Genomic DNA, 20,456 nt, shown 5'->3' on the forward strand with positions numbered 1-20,456 from the left:
AGTAGCTAGGAGGCCAGGATGGACCAAGAACTAAGAAACACAGATCACACTCAAGCCTCTGCAAGGGTCTCAAGACTGATATCTGTCTCCCCTCAAGGCTATTTTCCCAAATGTAAAGCCCTCACAAAAACGCCAGAGTTTGTCTAAGAGCTGGAAGATGGGGGCTGGGGGCAGGGATCCCCGGAGAGAGTCTGGGATGATGCGCAGGCTGGGTCCCCCTGGAGGGAGAGAAGGCCCTGGGTAGGGCTCCCAAGAAATCAGAGCTCAGGAGGGATCGAGGGCCCTCGAGTCACCTGGAAAAAAAAGGCCCTTCTGTGGCGCTCCTGCAGGGTCTGCTTCAGCTGCTCCACGTCGCTCTCCAGCTTCAGGTACTCATTCCAGGCATTCTCCATCTCCTGTTGGCCAAGGAGACACTTCAGATTCTCAGTCGTGCCCCGCCCCCCAGAAGCCCCATGCACACCTGCACTCCTGCCCACAGCTGGCCTGGCCAAGGGGAGAGGGTAGGGGAGCCCCACAGGTCTCCTTGGGCCGGCCTGGTGGGAGAGGGACCTGGGCTGTCTTCTCATGCACGCTCTGACCCCAGCCCTCTGCACTGTCTTGTCTTACTTATATTGCTGGGGACACTACGGTTCTCAGCCCTGGCAGCAAGGGCCTGCCCCACATCAGATGAACAAATAAAGTGGAGATGCTGACATCGCAGAATTATCTGCATACAGATCAGGAACAAACCTTACAGGCTCCTCTGAGAAATCTGGTCCCCTAGGTATCACTGTAGCCACCTAGGAGTCACTGATGGACAGGACCCTAAGGCAGCCCTGGACATGCCACCCCTGCACAAGGTAAGCCACCGTCAGGAGGCAGCCTGCTGCCCCAAGACTCTGGTGCCTGGCCACCAATTCAATCGTAGCGGGGGAGATGAGAAGAGCAACCCCCGCCCAGCCCAGCCCGAGGGGAAGAGTCTGCACCCTCCCCACCCTCTGCTCACAGTGGACTCTCTGGAGAGCTCTGCCCGGATGTGGACGAGGTCCTCCTGCAGCAGCCTCTGCTGGTAGGTGATCTTCTCCAGGTGCTGGGGCTGGTCTCGGTACTGCTCCATCTGCCGGTGCAGCACCTCCAGCACGGACTCCAGCTGGTCCTACAAGGGCGAGGGTCAAAGTACAGGATGGTAACAGGAGAGTCCCCGGAGGCCTCCCCATACCACGCCAGGGGCTAAACCTCGACTGAAGGGGCAGTGTCCAGATGGGGCCTGACAGGGTTTCTGGGTCTGGCTCTGACTCTGCCCACTGAGTGGCTTGGGGCAAGTCACCCAATAGCTCCGTGCCTCAGTTTCCTCATCTACAAAATGGGTGCAAGGCTTCTGGCTCCTCATGGGATAAACAATGAGGATAAATCAGAGTCAATGGAAAACTCTTTAAGTTCTTTGGGACAAAGGACATGTAATAAACTTTCAGAGTAAAAACTATAACACCTGGTTAAAGTGCAATAAAGAGCCCTAACTGGTGAGGCTTTGTGGGTTGGGCATCGCCTCACAACAGAAAGGTCGCAGATTCGAGTCCCCAGTCAAGACACGTGCTGGGGTCACATGCCAGGTGCGGGACAGGTCCCCAGTAGGGGGCATGGGAAAGGCAAGTGACTGACCTTTCTCTGGCTCTTCAAGGTTTATCTCCCTCTCCTTCTCCCTCCCTTCCCACTCTCTGAAAGCACTGTATTTTGTTATGCATAATGTGGATTTTTTTTGCCCAAATTTTTGAGGGAAAAATAAGGATGCGCATCATACATGGATAGTACTGATTCCATATCTATATAAATGTTTTTAATTCTTTTACTTATGCTTATGCATTACGAGTGTAATGCATAGAAATCAATAATGATATCCATATGTTCAAAAGTTAATGCTAAAATTCCTTTATAACACAAAAAAACAAGTATCTAAATACATAAATAAACAATTGAATTAAAAAATGAAAACGAAAGATTGGGATAAAATGTGGGTGCACATTATACATGGGAGCACATTATACATGGCAAAATATGGTAAATAAACAAAATCCACTTTTTCTTCTTTAAAAAGTGTAAGAAGAAAAACATCCACACTGTGTCTAAGAGAACAAACATCAGTGCCCCCCTCCCCCACCCGCCGCGGTCCATTCCTGCCCTCCCATCCAGTCTTGCTTCCTCCACAGCCCAGGTCCTTGCAGGACTGGGGGACATCAACACAGACGAGGCGGTGGAGCCCTCCTCTCCCAGGATCACCTCACCAGGCCTCCAGGGAGAGGGGGGCCGGAGCAGAATAGGGGGGTGAGAGGAAGAGGGCCGGGGCACTAGGCCAAGGCCTCCCTGTGAGGTTTCTTCCAGGACCAGAAGGAATCCCCCTGCCCCATGAAACACCTTTTAAATGTAAAGACACTGTTCTGGGTAGACTAACCCCTGTTGTTTGATACCATCCGGTCCATGACAGAGAACAGACAAACCCCCTATTCCTCCCAGCCTAAGATTATGCAAAAACGACACATACTTTGTTCTCCTTGAGGGCTCGTATCTTGTCTTCCAAGTCCTGGAGGATCCTGTCTTGTTCACAGAAGATGCTCAGTTTAACCTGTGAGCAAGAACGGGTTAGAGAAGGCCTGGGATGAGGAGCAAAGGGCATGGCCTTGGGGTGGAATTGGAAGGCCTTTGGCTACAGAACCATCCAAACCCTGCCTGAAGCTGTCCACCCCGACGGGTCTGGGGACAGCAGGCGGCAGAGATGCCAGCCTGCCACTCTGTTCACTCACGTCAACGTCACTCTCAGCAATCTTCACCGGCTTGAGGCTTCGATCCTTGAGGAGGTCCCGGCCTGTCATCTGCGAGGTGAACAAGTTAAAGGGGATTTAACTGCAGGATTTGGGATCAAAGCTCGGGAAGGAAAGTGAGCCCCATGATGGGTCAGTGGCAAATAGGGTCACGGCACAGAAGGGGCAAAACCTCAGGCCATGCTTGCTTTTATTTTTCAGGCCTATTTCACTTTAGGAAGAAAAAAAAACTTTTTCAGCATTCTAGTGGCACTTGTAAATTTCTCAAATTAAAGGAAACACAGAGGTTCAAGTTATAGTATCATCAACTACAGCAGCTTCTATTTGCTCAGAAAGTTTGCCATTAATAAGAGAGAGTTATGCTACTGAACCTGGGGTCAAAGGTCCAGGCCAGCGGGAAGGGTGGACCAGGACAAACAAGCAAATCTCCTGGACACTGCGAAGCCTTAGTTTGAGGAAGTCTCTGAGAGTAAGGTGGGCCTCCCACCCTAACTATCTGGGAAGAGGATCTGGCCAAGGGAAGAAGGAAGCTGGATAATTCCTGGCTGGGGTTTTCAACTGATCCCTGGATAAGTGAGGGTAGGCCGTACTTGTGTGTGTTACAAGTTACTCTGTCCTCTCAAGAAAGGAGACCACCCTGCAGGAGACAAAAGTCACCCAGATGTACAGGCCAGTGGGACACCACATTTCCCGCCCCTCCCTCGACCCAGCATGGCAACCTGCCACCCATCTCTGACTGACCCCTCTGAAGCTAAACCCTGCGCTGTGGTCCTTGTTTCCATTTCCCCCAAACCTCCTTGCCAACAGCTGTGCAGAAGGGGGGGCTTCTACACAGATGTGCTCCCCCCCATGGCCAGGCCAGGGGCAGGAAGAGCCTGGCTGAATGTGCCCCGTGTAGCAGAGGCTATCTTGCTGAACTCCACTTTGCAGATCTGACCAGGGAAAGAGGGTGTAGCTAACCACAGCCGAGATGGGTGGTGGTGTGTAGCATGCAGAGCGTCCCGGGGTGGACGGACAGACAGCTGCTGGAGAGATGGCCCTCGCTTTCCCCCTACTCCACCTGGGAGGCCCAGGAAGTTTGGGAATGTGAGTCAGAAACAGAAATACACCTGCACACATTCACCTCAGAACTCAAGCTCCTCCCACCCCCATGCCCAACTGCCCTACACTCCCTCTCCTTGACAATCATTAGCGAAGGGCAAGGTCAAAGGAGAATGCCTTCTCCATCCATGCCTTGGCCCAAGGACTGAGTCTGGCTGCAGGCCTGCCCCCACCCATTCCCACGCTCCCTGTGGTTGCACAGAAGAGGGCAGGGACCACTGTCTTCTTTATCTTGGTAAAGTCAGCCCTGAGCACAAGGCCTGGGCACTCGGCAAATGCTTATTGCATTGCAGGCAGGCCAGAGGGAAATGCTTGCAGGTCAGTGCTGCAGACTCCCTGGGAAAAACAGAACTCCAGCCAAATTCCGCTCCTCAGACTGACAGGTGATATGTACACACACGTACACGCACAGTCACGAACACACCGATGACAGCAACAATCCACGAACACCCAGGCTCTGCTGGCTTCTGTCAGGGCAGAAGGGGAAAGCGGGCGGAGGAGCTCATCCTTGTGAACCACAAACAGCTGAACTCCCCAGGCAGGACTTGGGCCCTCAGACTCGGGGACCCCGGAAGGTAGACGTGGGTGAGTCTTCACTCTGCACCGCCGTCCTCAGTGAAACAGCGGGCAAAGAGCCTGCCCGCCCGCCCTCCAAGGGGCTGTCACTCGGCTCATTTCCCAGGAAGAAATCATTTTCAAAGCAAGATGTGCTTTGGGGGCTTTTCCTCCCAGCAAAACTCTTCCCCTTATTTCACTGACGCTCTTTACCAGTGGCGTGTTTTCGACACTGGAACGGCAAGGCAGAGAAGCTGACGGGCGCGAAGCCTGTTTGCCCAGCACCATCGGGGATTAAGTGAGGCATTCCTCACAAAAAAGGCATTCCGAGAGAGCCGAATCTTTTAAACTTTTTGATGGAAAGCTGACTAAAGGTATGCCCTTCACTGCCTTCACAGAATGATGAATATATTCTCAACGTATCCCCACCTTTTTGGGGGGATGAATCAGTCATTATTTAAAAAATCAGTAGTATAGAATTTCTCAGAAGCTTGTATTTAGGGCTATTTGCACCCCTGGATGAAATGCTCCCAAATTTCTGTGCTTTTATTTTCATTTTAGATTGACATGTAATGTGTTTTTTTTTCCTTTCTTGGGATATTAGCACTCCCTCCTTTCAAAGAGGCAGCTTCCTCTTCTCCCCTGTTAATGTGCTGCTTCGAAGGTGCTGAGAGTTAGGCATCCAAACTCGGACTGGGTCTGCTGGGATTAGAAACTCAACGCAGGGACGTACTTGCTGCTTTCTCCATCCCCTCCCTCCTGCTGGGCCCGGCACCCTTCACGGGAGCCGCTCCCACACCTGTGTCTCCGACTGAGGGCCCTAGCACATCAGTGAAACGCTCTGTCTCCCCTCACTAGATGCTAACCTAATTAGGGGTGACTGTGAGGGCTGCGACCTAGTTTCTCTGTATCTTCAAAGCCCAGCCAGGGCCCCTCACATGGAGGATATTCGGGAAACGTTTGCTCAGCGAGCCTGTGAATGTAACAAAACGAGCAGCGAGCTGGCTGCGCCGAGACCCGCTCCCGTGGAGTGAAGGCCACGGGCTTTGGAGCTGGGCTTTGAAGTTGTGTTTACACAGCTCAGAGGCCTTGTAAGCTCCTGACTTTGGTTCTGTTCCAGATAGCCAAGGCTACTAAAGCCTATCCACAAGTAGTGTATTGCATCTAATTTTCCTTTTAAAGCCATGCTTTGTGTTAGCAATGCTTAAATCCATTTAAAACTTTAGCAATGGGTCCCCAGCATCACTTCACCAGAATAAGTGAAAGTCATGGGCACTTCTCCCTTTGAAGGAACTGAAGGCCACCCGGCACCTTACTCTCCTCTCCTCACACCCCCAGACACTGGTCCTCAGGGCTCAGGGTGACTGGACACAGCACGTGCTTCCCGCCCTGCAGCCTCCCTCGGAATGCAACGGAATCTGGCGGTGTTTCGGGCACTAGTTCTGCACCAGCCGAAGGGGGGGTGGGAGGCCCCGTTTCATTCTAGTCCAGCTCCAGACAGCAACACTCTGCCCCCAAGAAGAGCCCCATTAATCCCAGGTCCACGGTGGGATCTGAGGACACCCCAGCTCCTCCAAGGTGAGCAGGAATGACCACTCCCTCCTCCCAAGAGACTCATGCTCGACTGCCCAGACCATGCTGGTCTCTGTCTAGGTCAGGCCTCCCCATGGAGGCAGACAAGCGACAATGGGGACATGACACAAGCTGGTGGCAAGCTGGGCAAGCCCCCCACCCCCGCCCCCACCCCCGAGGCAGCACAGGAGATGGAGGCACAGAACAGCACGGATGAGAGGCTCAGCCTGGTGCACCAGCCAGAGTGCTGAAGGGAGCTTCAGAAAGAAGGAAATAAACCGGAATGACTTGCAGGAAGCCTGGGGGTGGTCAGGAGAGCCCCTGGTTAAGCAAGTGATGGGATCGGCACTGAGCCAGAAGCAATGGAATGGCCCCGCTCGGAGACACAGATCCGATCATCTTACGCTTCTCCTGGGCCGACAGCCCAGTGCTGACTTCTTCAGCACTTTGTAAAGCACGTTGATCAAAGGTTCATTATTTTTTATCTGTTCCAAACAGAAAGGCAAATACAACAAAACGTAACAGGTGAGACATCAAACAACACTTGAAGGAGCCAGAATTTGGGGCACCGGCGAGGGGAGCCTCAAGGGGGACGTGCGGCTGTGTGACGCAGCGGCCGCCAGCCAGTGGACCTTTCTGGGGGTCGGTCCCCTCGTCTATAAAATGGAGGGGGGATAAGCCCTGCCTGAAGGACCCCTGTGTGGGCTGGTTTACGTGACGGTGCCCAGCTCAGTGCCCACTGCATCCTGGGTCCTGCCGCAGAGGGCGACAGGGACCTGGGCGTCCTCCTCGGTCCTCCCTCACCACACGCTGTGAGGTGCCAGATCTCTGCTTTGGAGCGGGGCCGTCACCAGTCCCTCGGACGCCCCTCTGCACACCCACGTGGCCTCTAAATAATTACTCTCACCAGTGATCCCACTGCTCACCGCTCCTGTGAGCGAAGATGTCCCAGCCCACTGTGGGAGTGGATCCCAGCCCCGGCCCGAACACTGGAATCTCCCAGGAACTTGATCAAATACAGTGCCTGAGTCCCAGTTGACGAGACTCAAATGTAGTTGGCTTGGGGTGGGGCTTGTGTCCCCTTCCCCCAGGGGCTATCCTAACTGTGCAGCCAGGATTGGGAACCAGGACTCTGCAACTGGCTCTCAAACTTCATCATGCTTCAGAATTACCTGGAGGCCTTGTTAACACAGGGATGAGTGAGCAAAGGTAGCTTTACAGTTGTGAGCAACAATCTTTGGAGTTAATAAATCTACTGTAATAACCATAACCTGCATGCCTTTTCCCACACAAACAACTGTAAGCCCATCCCTGCCCACAGAGCTGCTGGACGCCACCCTGCAGAGGTTCTCCCGGAGCTGGTCTGGGGTGGGACTCCAGATTTCGCATTTCTAGCACGTGCCCAGGTGTTGCTGAGGCTGCTGGTACGGCAGCACACTTTGAGAACCACTGCTTTGAAACGGTTTTCCCGACCACGGCTACACTGGAGACACTGAGGGGGGGTTGTTTGTTTGTTTGTTTGTTTGAAGAGTAACACCTGTGTGTTATCGACTAAATCAGAGCCGCTAAGGTACAGGACACTCAGTTAAAGAGCTCCTCTGGTGTTCAAGTTCATGGCCAGGGTTAACAATCTCTTCTCCAGAACAACAGACCTCAAACTTTAGTGTGCTCAAAAATCCCCCTGAAGCTTGATTTAAAAAAAAATGACAATTCTGGGTGCCATCTCCAGAGATTCTAATTCAACAGACACCACCCCCCCGAGATCTGTGATTATTTATTCAGCTCCCAGGCGATCCTGAAATAGGTGGTGCCCCAGACCCCCACTTCAGAAACGTGGCTCCCAAAGCTGACCCTGAAGACGGGTCCTGGGCACAGAAGCCCTGACCCCAGGCTTGAACAGTCAGGAAGGGTCTGGAGGCCAGGGACCTGGGGCCACTGATGACCTGTCCCTCTCGAGGGACAAGAGCCTCTCTGGAGCCAACTGCAACCTTGCAACCTACTCTACCTACAAAGGCATCACCTGAGCAGCTTGCGCCCCCTGCCCTCCACCTCCCCATCCCACTTGCACTTCAGAGCCGCATAAAAACACATCCGGCCATCAACAACAGCTAGCCCCCACACTCCTGTCTTCAGACCCAGCTGGGGTGCAGGACCCTGCAGAGCAGCCCTTCAGTGCCAGAAGTACCATTCGGTGAATACACCTTAGGGGTAGGCGAAGTACATGGCACGTGGAGGAAAGAAGGCAGGTGTGGAGTTAGGCGCTGGGTTCGAATCCCAGTGGTGTAACTTTGTAGAAGGCACATCTCTGAGACTTGGGTGGTAAGGTGGGGACAATAATTCCTGCCGCTCCAGGATGCTGAGAGGATTACGGGAGATGAGAACACCAAGTGCCCAAACGCGGCCAGGCAGAAACAGGCGCTTAGCCAGTGTGGACTCCTTTCCACCCTGGCACCGCCGAGTGAAATGCCAGAGAAGTAAATATTTCCAAAAAGACGCTAAACGGAGCGTCTTCTAAGACAGTGGAGCATGCCTTTGCGGGATCCCTCGGCACTGCAGCAGAAATGCTCATTTCAGGAAGGAAAAACTCCTCAGCACGGGGCGGAGCTAACACCACCCACTGATTCTGGAAGCTGAGCGCCCGCTGATGGCGGGGACGGTGGGTTCTGTGGCCTTTGGGGCAGGGACAAGGGGACTTCAGGCCAACCTAGTGGGGATGGAGAGACAGGCCTTCTCCAGACCGGCTCACCTCCTTGCTCTCCCCACAAGGACCCGGGAAGAACCTCTCACAAGAAGCTGGTGACAGTGGGGACAGTGTCTGCCACTCTCCGCACCCCTAGACCCATTCAATTGTGTCTCAGGGGCCCTAGCATGACACAGGAAGCCAGCGGGCCTCAGGGTGTTCCTGGCCAGCCTCTCATCCCCCGCACTGCTCCCCAGGCCTCAGCAACACCCTAGCCATGCAGAGCTCACCGTGACCGGTGGTGGCCCTTTCGAAAAGTCTGTCTTGTACTCAACTGAAACCAGTCTACTTGTGGCTACTCTCCACTTGTCTTAATTCCCCCTTAGGGCCACAGAAGGCACCTGGTAATATTTCAGAGCTTTACAGCCTATATTTATATCTTCCCCAAATCACCCTCACCTCCTGCCCTGGGGCTGTGCTAGCTTCTGTGTTTCTCGTCTCTGGCCAGAATGCCCTCCCAGTAAGGACCCCCTGCCCCCTCACTCCACGGGGAGGCTAGGCTGGGAGGAAATGAACTTGGATTTGCAGGTGGCTGCCTTCCCTGGCCGCATGGAGGCAACCCGCACACTAAGGGACGTAGAATGGTGACAACGTGGCCTGAGCCCTGGAATGTCTATCCCCTTTGTGGCCCAGCAGGTGGATGGGGGTTTCAGACACCTGCACACAAAGGGATCCCGCCTACACACTCCGCAGCCATGGTTCTCCCAGGTCCTCAGCGCCTCTCCTTCGATTCCAGCCCTTCCTCCCTCGCCTGGACCCTGAAGTGAGACACACTTCGGGGAACGCTCTACCCTAGCTGGTCAGAGCAGAGCGGGCCCGCCGCCTCCCTGATCTGAGCACTGCGTCCCACAGGGGCAGGCCAGGTGGGTGGGGCCAGCCTTCTGGCAGCCACGCCAGACTGGTGACTCACACGCAGCACAAACCCCAGCCTCTCTTCCCACACGGGCTGCTGGCACATTTATCTTGGGGACAAGTTCTAAGAGGAGCCAGACACTGGAGTAACAGCCACAAGACCAGGGAAAAAGCTTGGTATCAACACAGCTGTTTTTCATGGCAAACAGCGACAACTTCCAATTACTAGTGCTCTGGGCACATACGGCTCCTCACCAGTGACACGCCCCAAGGATACACATTGCATCTGTCACATCAAGCCCATTTCCTGAGAGGCTTAGTGACCCCAAGCTGAGTTCCATACAAAACCCAATTCTTCTGGGTCCACAGGAGCAGAAGCAGCATTTTAACCGTCTGGGAGGCAAGGTTATTAAGAGCATGAGCTTCAGTGTCAGAGCGACACCCAAATACTGGCTCCCCAGTAACTGTTTATGGAGACAACCATCTCTCTCTCAGAGCTTCAGTGCAGAACCGCCTCCCTCTCAGGTCTACTGCAGGGCTCACAAACTGAACAGGAGTAAAACCCAGTGGCCAGCACTTATTGTACCATCCATTGTTATTAAGCTTCTGTTGGCCGTCAGGGCACACGGGGACTCCTGGCAGGCTCTGCTCTGCTACCCCGTGCCTCAGTTTCTCTCCCTCTAAACTCCCTTTAACTCAAATCCCACAATCTTGAAATAAAAGAAAGCTGAGCTGGATCTTCCCTCCAGGACCTACTGTGAGTTTCAGCTATCCCGTACAAACAGGAGTCGGAAGACACACACTCCCACTTTTCTGGCCTGAGCACTTCATTAAGATCTCTCGCCCACTGTGCACCGAGAGGAGGGTTTCATGGCACGCCTATGCTGCTGCTGAGCCAGGCCTCTGCCATGGCCCAGGGACGTGGATGCTGCAGGAATCCTTCTGCGCCCACTGCACAGCCCAGAACAGGGCTGAGAGGAAACAGCAGCATGGTGACTGGCGGCAGAAAGGCCGGGACCTGGGTGTGGCAGCACTCACGGGAGATGGAAGCAGGGGCTGATGGACCTCTCCCCGAGTCAGGTGCGGATGGTGGGTGTGGTGGAGCGACCCTACCCCGTCCCAGCAGGGCACAGAGGATAGGCCCGAGTGCACATTAGGCCCCACCACCGAGTTCGAGCGCTCTGCACCCCGAGGCATCACTACCACACTTACAATACTCGCTCACGCCAGGTAAACTAGCAAATGTCCTGCATTTGACACAACCCTGTTTTGCTCATGTCCAAAACCAAGTCAGACTTTCATTCACTGCACCTTCCTTCCTCAAGCCCTGCATAGAATCTGGTGCGAATGATCTACCTCCACCTCCCCCACTGCCCCAGCCACACCAGCCTCACCCTGGCTCTCCTCGGCTCCCTCCATCCCTGTCCTGGCCATCTCAGCCAACCTAAATGCTCTGGCTCTCCCAGGCTCCACACACACCACCTCCCCCAGAAGCCTTTCCAGCATTGTGGCCCACGATCCTTGTGACCTCAGCTCTGAGCACCGGGTTAGATCTTGGTCCACTCATTGTTAATAAGTCTATTATTTGGGGGTATGTCCTTTCTCCAACCCAGAGAGCCTCAATTTTATTCTTGCATCTCCCCATGGCATCTCCAGAGCTGGGTACACAGCAAGTGCTCAATAGAGACAGAAGTTAACTAGTTGATTTGTAAATGGGCCTGTGTGGGGAGCGACCCCGCCCCTGCTACCATGAGGCCTCATGTTCATCCCCCCCCACCCTTCTATAAGGCTGGATGACAATACCTGTGTTCAAAATCTCTCCAGCCAGGTACACAGGGGACTGAAGGAGGCACGCCCTCGTGGCAGTCACCTGTGTGCCCTCCCACAGCCCCGCACCCGCCCTCTCACACCTGCCATTAATTAAAGGTCACATTCCTTCAGTCTATTTCATGGCTCAGGCATAAGAAGTGCTTTTCACAGTGGGAGCTTTCAGAGCGCCCCTGAATGCAACAATAGCAGCTCTTTCAAGCAGAATGCCTCTCAATTCCACGGCTTTCTCTTTCTCGGGCTCTCTATGCTACGAAGGCTGATTGAGAGCCTGAAGCTTTATCACCTACAGGGACGGACCAGTGATCACCTCCTAAATGGGGATGGGAGATGACGGCATCCCCCAGAGCTGCATAATTCCACGTGGAACCTTCTCCCCCAATGACGAACAATCCACTGACCTGCTTTGTGACCAAAGACACACATCAGTGGCGCCCAGAGAATCAAACTCCCCCCACCCCCCTACCCTGGAGGCTTTGCAGAAACGACTGGTTATTATTTGCAGGGACCTTTGGGTTCTGACCAAGGACAGGAAGAGATCAGAATCTTGTGGCCTCATTCTGTAAGACAGACACCTTACAGCAGAATTCACAAGAAACTGAGCCCAGAATTTGAGGCTGTAAGAAATAAAACTCTTCTGATTTAGACAGACAGCAGCTGTTTCCATTTGGAATCCAGATTTAATCAGACCTGCACTGTCTTTGGTTTGGGCTTGGCTACAAAGGAGCTAACACTCTCGGAAAGGTGAGTGTCCAAGGCAAGCAAGACCCCTGGTGTCGCTCACCTTTAGGTCCAGGTACTCCAGGTCTTTCTTCAGCTGGAGGTAGGTATCATCGGCCTTCAAAGCAAGCAGAGAGAGAAAGAAACCAGTTATGGACACCAAGGGTTTCCATACCATGGGGCTCCGTGAATCATTTACATGGCACAGCACCGGGGACAAGCGGCCACAGCAGACCAACACATCCAGGGCCACAGAGGAAGCGCAAATGTCTCGGTGCAGCTCGGAGCCCTCTCTCAGCACGGTGGGTCTTGCAGGTCATTGTGGAGAGAGCCAGCTTGTCCCCTCATTAGCTAAAGAGGACAGTTTGATGGCAAGGAGAGGGGCCAGAAGGCTAGGATACCAGAAGGCTAGGACAGCAATGCAACTGAGGCAGCGGTGACCTCCTGAGACAGGACTACAGAGTTCTCCCTGGAAGGGGACCTGCTACACCCGAGCATGGGTCCCATCAGTTCCCAGTCCTCCAGTGTTTGTCATCAAACCTCTGCATTGGGTCATTCACATGCATGAAGCAAAAGGACCCCCTGATTGGTTAGATAAATGCCTGGAGGAGACAAGGAGATGACCTAGGTGCCCCAGGGAGGTCCCCTTAGGGCCTTGGGTTTCAGAATGATAAGCACCAGCAGCCTCTGGAAGTTTCCCGGAGGTCTGGGCCTCCTTGCTCAGCAGGGAGCCCATGTGGCCAGGTCAGGGGCTAGCCCACCCATCGGCCTGGATTGTCTCCGACAGCCTGGGGAATTCTCCAGAATAGGTACCAGCAAAAGCGAGAATAAGGAAAAGACTGCTTCCCTAGAAGGTGTGCTTCCCGTGTGACAGACCACGGGAGCTACCTGTGAGGCAGAGGGGCGAGAAAGCTTAAGAAGGGCAGTCCAGGCACCCCCTTCTCAGCAGAGTAAGAGAACTCCCAGCGTGCCCAGCGCTGGCCCTGCTTACAGCTCTGACGTACAACACACACACAGAGAACACGAGAGACACTCAGGCTGTGCTCTGCAGCGTGAGAAGGCTGGAAGGACCACTGCCAGGGACTCTAGTGGCTTGTAAGACCTTATCTCTGTCCCTGCACTGTCCCCTTACCCATCCCTAGTTCCTTATCAGTCCAGTCCCCTAAACACCTTCCACAGCAGAAAGCAGGACAGAGCAATGGTATGAAACCATCAACAAATCAATGTTATTAAATAAATGTTATTTAAAAATCACCCAACTTCACAACTTAGGGTTTCTGTAAGTGTTCCCTTATATTCATGTTTCTAAATACATTTCCCGGGTCCCTCGCGTCCCACTAAAACAGGGCAAGTAAGAAGGCGACCATGCCGCCACCCTCCCCTCCTGTTTTCTGCCTCCTCTTGTGCAGCTCAGAGGGACCAACCTCGTCTGGACCAGTACCTTCTTTAAGCTGCTCCAGATGCTGGGGTGAGCGAACTGCCTGGACCAACCCCACATCCTGGAAAGTTCAGAACACTGTGCCGGGCGGGACCTGGGTTCCAGATGTAACTGAGGGATCCCGGGCCAGTCACCTCCCCTTCTCGATCCCCTGCCTGCTGTGTGCGACTAGTTCCTGTCCCACCTGGCCTCTCCCAGCTTACTGCGAGGCTCCCAGAAAGGGAGGCAAGGCTGCTTTGTCCACCAGCAAGGCACTCTGCCTTCTCCCTCCAGGCCAACACACACCTTCCGGCATCCCAGGAATGCCCGAGGTGGCCACAAAGACGACAGCCAGCACAGCCCCTGGGACATGACCACACACACCAGCCTGCCAGTCACCACTCACAGCCAGAGAAGCCACAGTCCAGGTCCCGCCCACCCCATGCAGCCTCCTCCCGAGCCGGGCGCAGGCCCCACCACTGCCGCAGCGTCTGGTGACAGCATCCAGAAGCAAACAGGCAGGGAACGAGGGAGAGAGCCAGCCAGCAAGTACAGACCAGAGCGTGGGCACGAGGAACACAGGCCATATGTCACGCGATGGCCCCGGCCCCGAGAGAGAGAGAGAGAGAGAGGCCATCGGCGCTGACCTGGCAGGTGGGAAAGGTCAGCTGGTGCTGCAGTAACTGGCCGACGGCTAAATTTCGCACACTGGCCAACTTGGCCTGGTGCCGCCGTAACCGGGACAGGAGCAGCGAGAGCTGCTCCAGCTGCAGGTGTGTAGACACATCATGAGGAAATTAGCCACCGCAGGAGCACGACGCTATAATGACTCTTCGCCCCGTGCCAGGGCAGCACTGATGTGACACCGTTAAGTAATTACTGCATTAATTCTGTCATTAGGACACATAAAGGCACTGCCAGAAAAGGGGCTGCAGAAAGAACTTTTTCCAGAAAACAGTGACCAACAGTGCCCCTCACCCAGACTCACACTTTGAAGACAGTTAACTAATCAGAGCAAAGACCAGGAGAGGAGCTAACGGGAGAAACGCAGGTGGCTGGAGAAAGCTGCCTGAGAGAGAAGAAAAGCCCACACTCTCCTCCACTTCCCCAAGCTCTTCATCAGATCTGGGAAGGACCCAGTGCCGGCTGGGCGACCCTGAGCAAGTCCTTCGGCTTCTCTGAGCCTCAGTGTTCTCATCTCTAAAATGGGGGTTGACAGCTGCCCTGCAGACCAGAAGTGGCGGGCTCAGGGGGAAACACAAATGAGATGAGCCTTTTGCAGGCTGTACAGACCATTCACCCGGAGGGGGAGGTGAAGCTCTGCTTACCGATTTTCCGTGTAAACTGGGAGCACTGACAGTGTGGGTCATGTAACCCAAGGAGGGCATGGAGCGGCGGTCCACGTGAGAGGAGCTCTGCGGGCGGGAAACGAGAAGTCACACGGAGGGCCGGGCAAGGGGGCCTCTGCCACCCACTGCCAGGGCAGCCCACCGCACGCCACTGCACCGCCCTGAGCCTCGCTCTTCATCTGTGAAATGGGCCGTGCACTTTTTTCATCAGGTTGCAGCAATGATAAACTGTGAAAGCCCCCTGAAGAGTTAACATTTAAGTTGGGTTATAGTAAATAACCAAACCGATTCAACACTGACAGCTTTTCCAGCCTTCCGAGCTGCAGGGAAGAGCTGAAGGGCCACTTGTGTGGCCCCATGCAAGTTACTCAGTTCCTAACGCCTCAAGAGGTCTCATCTGAGATGTGGGCATCGTCACAGCACCTGCTTCCTGGGGCTGTTGTAGGAGTTAAAGTGGAGCCTCCAGCACGACCCCGACACCTGGAAGTACTGCGTGCGTGTCACCCATCATTACTGTAAACCGCTCAAATGTGTGTCCGAGCCATCCCAGGCTGCCGGCACCACCATGCTGGACCCCAGCAGCTGGGCAGCACTCCGGAGCCTCACCTTGGTGGCATGGCCCCACGCCTTCCTGGGAGAACCCCCCAGCGAGATGTCCACACTCCTCCTCTGGTCAGGTGGCTTCACAGTGACCCTCTCTGCTGGTGTGTGTGGCCGCCGGGGTGGGAAGGCCCTCGGGGGCCCTGGGGGAGGGATGTCCGAGGGAGATGGAGGCACTGAGATGGAGCGGGGCACCTCCAGCATGCTCCTGCTCCGGCCCTGGTCGGCGAACTCTGGGGAGCCCGCCGCGATGGGCGCCGTGGGGCTGCCGTGCCGGAACTGCTGCCGTTGCTGCCACTCGTACAGCTGCCACACGGTGCCATCCCGGTGGGCTCGGCGCTCCTCATTGGACATCTTCAGGTGGCTGGCTCGGTCCTGGGCGTACTTGTAGTCACTCGGCAGGTTGCGGGGAGGAGGCGAGGAGCCCCCTGAGGGGTGCCGGGTGCTTCTGGGAAGAGTCTGGTAGTTTTCTGGGAAGGACAGGGACTGGCTGGGACCCTGGCGAGGAAGGGTCTGGTCCAGAGGCAGGCTGAGGAGAAAGAAGGACAGGTAAAATGACTGGCAAGGGTCTATCAGGCTCCTGGAAACACAACTAAGATAACGTACAGAGCCAGGCAGGTGAGGGAGCCCTGTAGGAACCCCAAAGGACGATCAAAGCAGACATCCAGGACTTCCGTCTCTTGGCAGAGAACTCCAAAACCATTTTCCCCTGTCAGCCTCGGAGTGTCACCCCTCTGCTGGGCCAACTCGGCTGCCCCACGCCCATCACTCCAAGTGCAGCAGGATGGACTCTGCCTGCTCCCACCGGGCCCCAGTCAGCTCCTTGGATGGGTGCACATTGTTTTAGGGGGAACCTCACAATTCTCAGCTCACCAAGACTTACCCTCTGCCTGGTATCCTACTGCCAAGTTCTAGAAGTTCCTAATGGAAGTGGCTGATACCAGTTCCTTTCTCTATTCTCTAGTCCAGGTACTGATTAACGATGCCCCTCACCACCAACAACTTTGAGACAGACCTTCCTCACTAGTTTTCACATTGTACACAGTCAAGTGCTCAGACCCAATCACTCCCGTGCTCCATAAACTTCAGTGGCTCCCCACTGCTTATGAAATAAAATCTCAAGCCCTGCGCCTGGTCCTCACAGCTCTCAGCATCTGACCTCAACCCACCTTGCGGTCCTGCTGTCTTGTCATTGCTCCTCTTACTGGGGCCAGGGCTGCGCTGGGGAAAGCCAGGTGTCTGGGGACCAACGGGCAAGGAGGCCCTCTCCCTTGGGTGTGGCCCATAGCCTGAGAGCCAGAGCCTCCCTCTAGGCTTGCCCTACCTCCTACACCCCTGGGCAACTTCTCATGGTGGAAAAAGCAGAGGCAGTCTGACCTGGGGTGGAATCCTAGCTCCCACCTCCACTGGCTATGTGACCCCACCGCCCTGAGGCTCAGCTTCCTTCCCTGTAACTTGAAGACAGAATTGCTTCTCACAGGGTTGTTCTGAAGCATCCACAAGACAAGGCAGAGAATGCGGGCTCTGTGCCTCCTGCACAGAAGACACTTGACCAGCAGATGCTCCGCTCCCCCCTTATTCTCATAATATTGTTCTTTCCTCCCCTAGCTGTGTGGGCTCCCCTCACCTTGCTCACCCCAACCTCACCCATTCTCCAGGACAGTGAACCACACCTCTCCCACGGACGCCTTCTGCAATGCCGTGGCCCCCGGGGTTCTTGCCCTGACTTGGTCATTGCATGAATAACCAGTAACTTTTCTGAGGTCCTGTATTGCCATCACCCTTTCATACTTGCAAGGCATCTCTCTCCCAGCCAGCTGTAAATCCTTGCCGGGCAGGAACCACGTCTCATATTCTGTGGTATTGTCCACGGTCTGAGAAAGTCCTGACACGTAACCAGCCCTTCAACAAATGTGCCAGCACACAAGAGCTGGATACGATGGTGGAAACCACAGCCAACCAGCCATCTTGTTTTGTGAAGGAAAGAATCGGCAAAGGGCAAAGGACAGAGTTTTATTCAGCCTTAAAAGTCAAAACTGAGAGGCAGCATGATGCTGTAAAAAGAGAACAGATGTTGGAATCAGGCGGGCCTGGCTGGAATCCCGACTCTGCCTTTATCTATCAATTTTATCTCACAAGCTTCTGTGCAGCACTTATCATGATCGAGGCATTATTCTGAGCCAGTGCTACTCAGAGTGGCCATGGATGGCAGCCTCAGCACCACCTGGGCGCTTGTGAGAGGTGCAGGTTATCAGGTCCCGCCCTATCCTGCCTCGTCAGAAGCCCTGGGGGCGGGGCCAGCCACTTGTGTTTTAACAAGACCTCGGGTAGCTAACATCCTCATTGTTCTAAAATTGTCCCGTTTTAAAACAGATCCCGTTTAATCACTTCCTGGCTCGTCTTTGGGTTCATTTATGCCCTTACTTTCCTCACCAGAAAATGAGGACACTAAGAGCCACTTAAGAGATTGTTGTGGGGATAGAAATAGTTGCCATTTAAAAACAGCAGCTTTCATCTCCCTTGTTATCATTACCTCTTCGACTACAAGACGTAACATCGGGATCTCTTCAACCCAGGCTCGTCTAGTGTGTCTGTCTAGTTTGTTCCCTTGCCACTAGGTGGCAGGGTTTGCTGCTGATTTCCCAGAGTCACAGGGCACCTTGTCTCAGCAGCACGTTGGCGGGGTGGGCGCATCCCCTGGGGAGCTTACGACTTTATTAACAGTTGTTCAATCTGCCTGAAGCAAAATGCAAGCCATGCAAAGCATGTCCTGCCTGTGCTCCCAAACCCCCTCCCCCTTAGCCTGGCTCTGCAGCCCACTGGCACCTGCCTGTGGGGTTCCACGGTCAGAGTCGAGCTCAGGGCAGCGAGTGCCCCCAAGCCCTCAGCCCTTTGGGGGCAAGCCGGAGGACCCCAGTGCAATGGAGGAGTGCTGGCCTCCCCCAGGGAAGAGACAGCACGTCTCCAGACAGCACGTCCCCTGGCTGCCCAGCTCCAGCCTTACCCCAGAGTGCTCAAGGTCTCGCCCCTATACCCTGCTCTGTGGCTCTGGGGCCTCCCTATTCCAAAAGGCTCCCAACCAAACAGGGCACTCTGATACAGCCACAACAAAAGAGTCACATCAAAATGTAAAACAAAATTTTATAACCAATTACTTATTCCACAGATATCCCTCACCCTAACTTCCACATCAGTCATGCAGGATTTTCACTGCCTGCCCTGTCCCTCACTGTGACGCCTGAATCCCTCTCCCACCCCCACCCCGTCTGTTTATTTTACAACTCTGCATTAAACACGGGGGTGGGGGCGGGGGGAGGAATGGAAACTAGAATTTCAAAACAATCTCTTAGAACATGTTAAGATCCTAAGGGCACGGCGGTCTGTCCCCCACAAAGCATCACTCTAAAGGAGTTAATGATGTGAGATAGAATACACATCTGCCAGTGCTGAAAGAACAGTCAGAAACAATCCCTGTGTGGTCTAGAGCTGGAACACGAGACTCTAACACAACCCTCCTCCAGGGTGCAACGTGCTGCATCTAATGAGGTCAGCGAAGTCTTTATCACGCACAAAGCAGAGATCTCCACCTTCTCCATTTTCAAATGGAGGAGGTTCCCCTATTAAGCAGCCTGATCCACTTATTACTTGACTATTAGAGATTTCAAATATATCTTTAAGGAAAAAAAATAACCCAGCTCTGGGAATGCAAGGTACAGTCCTTTTGAGACCCAAGCGAACGATCAGAGACGAGCACTTTGCTTACTCAGAGACTGACAGCTTTCTCCTCAAAGAGCAGGCCCTGCTCTGCCTTCAAGTCCTCACTTTCACTTTTCGGCCACTGGGAAGTGCTTCTACCACTGGACTGAAATTCCTCTCACTGCACGCTCAGTGAAGCTCCAAGGTCAATGAACTGCTTTCCTTCACAGACCTAAGGCCCCCCACCCCTTAGATGAGAAGGGCTTGCACCCCATCGCACCTCCTGGGACAGCCCACTGCCTTCCCCAGCCGCCTCTCATCTCCTGGCAGTTGACGGACAGCTCATCCTGCAGCTCCCTGAAGTGCCCCCCATGCACCCCCACCCGAAACACAGACCACTGTGTGCAGCAGAACAACACAGGTTTGTGAGCTGCCAGAAAGTGGTGTAGAGACATTTCACGCCTAACACCTTTCTAACGACATGAGCAGTCGCACAGCTTTTGGAATTCCTTTCTGCGCCCGCCTCTTCCCGGCCACCACCATTCTAAAAAATAGTGCCACGCCAGGCGGATGTCGATACCTTCCCATTCACATCAATGGTTTTCACAGACCTTCACGATTAAATCCAAACTCTTCAGTGGGAAATGCAGGCTCATCAGGGTCAAGCCCTTGCCCTGCCTGTGTGCCCCAACTTCTGATTTCTCCCGCTTTGCTCTGCCTGAGCCAGCTCCATACCGACTTCAGTTCCTGGGAGTTGTTACACCTGAGAGGAAATGGCTGACTTACACCATGTGTTCTCTCTGACCACGCTGTCTTCTCTGCAGGACCCCTCTTCTGCCCCTAACTTCTAAGTGTTGGGGTGCCACTTACCTGCTGACTGCCCCTGATTAGCATGTCCAACCAGCCCTCAAACCTCGACATCACAATCCCTACCCTCCTGCCTACCTGACATCTTCCCTGGGGTAGCTAATAGGTTTCTCAAGCTTTTATGTCCACAGTGGAAGGCCTGATTTCCCCCCAGACTTGTTTCTAAGCCTTCCCCATATCTGAACTACCCACTTGTTCAAGTCAAAAATCCTAGGGATCCTCCTTGCTCCTCCCTTTCTCTAATCCGGCACATCCAATTCATTGACAAGCTTTGCTTGTAAGACTTCGAATCTATTTCTTTCTGTTTCCATTGTCACTGTTCCACTCCTACAATAACCTCCTCCCTAGGTGTAATCACACTACATCAC

The 20,456-nt window shown here is 54.1% G+C and overlaps 1 protein-coding gene across 12 annotated transcripts in view; it reads right to left on the bottom strand.

Annotated features, from left to right (window-relative positions):
- The window catches only part of PLEKHA7 (pleckstrin homology domain containing A7), a 202,431-nt gene that overhangs the window by 23,116 nt on the left and 158,859 nt on the right, over positions 1–20,456 (bottom strand). For all 12 annotated transcript variants that reach the window (XR_004903933.1, XM_036029093.1, XM_036029098.1 and 9 more), the window contains 7 exons: positions 15,532–16,054; positions 14,905–14,991; positions 12,224–12,277; positions 2,775–2,843; positions 2,516–2,596; positions 986–1,135; positions 294–395 (listed from right to left, as the gene is read on the bottom strand). Coding sequence is in view for 11 of the 12 variants with exons in the window: in XM_036029093.1 (XP_035884986.1) it covers positions 294–395; positions 986–1,135; positions 2,516–2,596; positions 2,775–2,843; positions 12,224–12,277; positions 14,905–14,991; positions 15,532–16,054 (1,066 nt within the window). In the remaining variant the exon portion in view is untranslated. The remainder of the gene's footprint in view (positions 1–293; positions 396–985; positions 1,136–2,515; positions 2,597–2,774; positions 2,844–12,223; positions 12,278–14,904; positions 14,992–15,531; positions 16,055–20,456) is intronic.

Source organism: Phyllostomus discolor, chromosome 6, assembly GCF_004126475.2.
Source record: "Phyllostomus discolor isolate MPI-MPIP mPhyDis1 chromosome 6, mPhyDis1.pri.v3, whole genome shotgun sequence".
Taxonomy (NCBI): Eukaryota; Metazoa; Chordata; class Mammalia; order Chiroptera; family Phyllostomidae; genus Phyllostomus; species Phyllostomus discolor.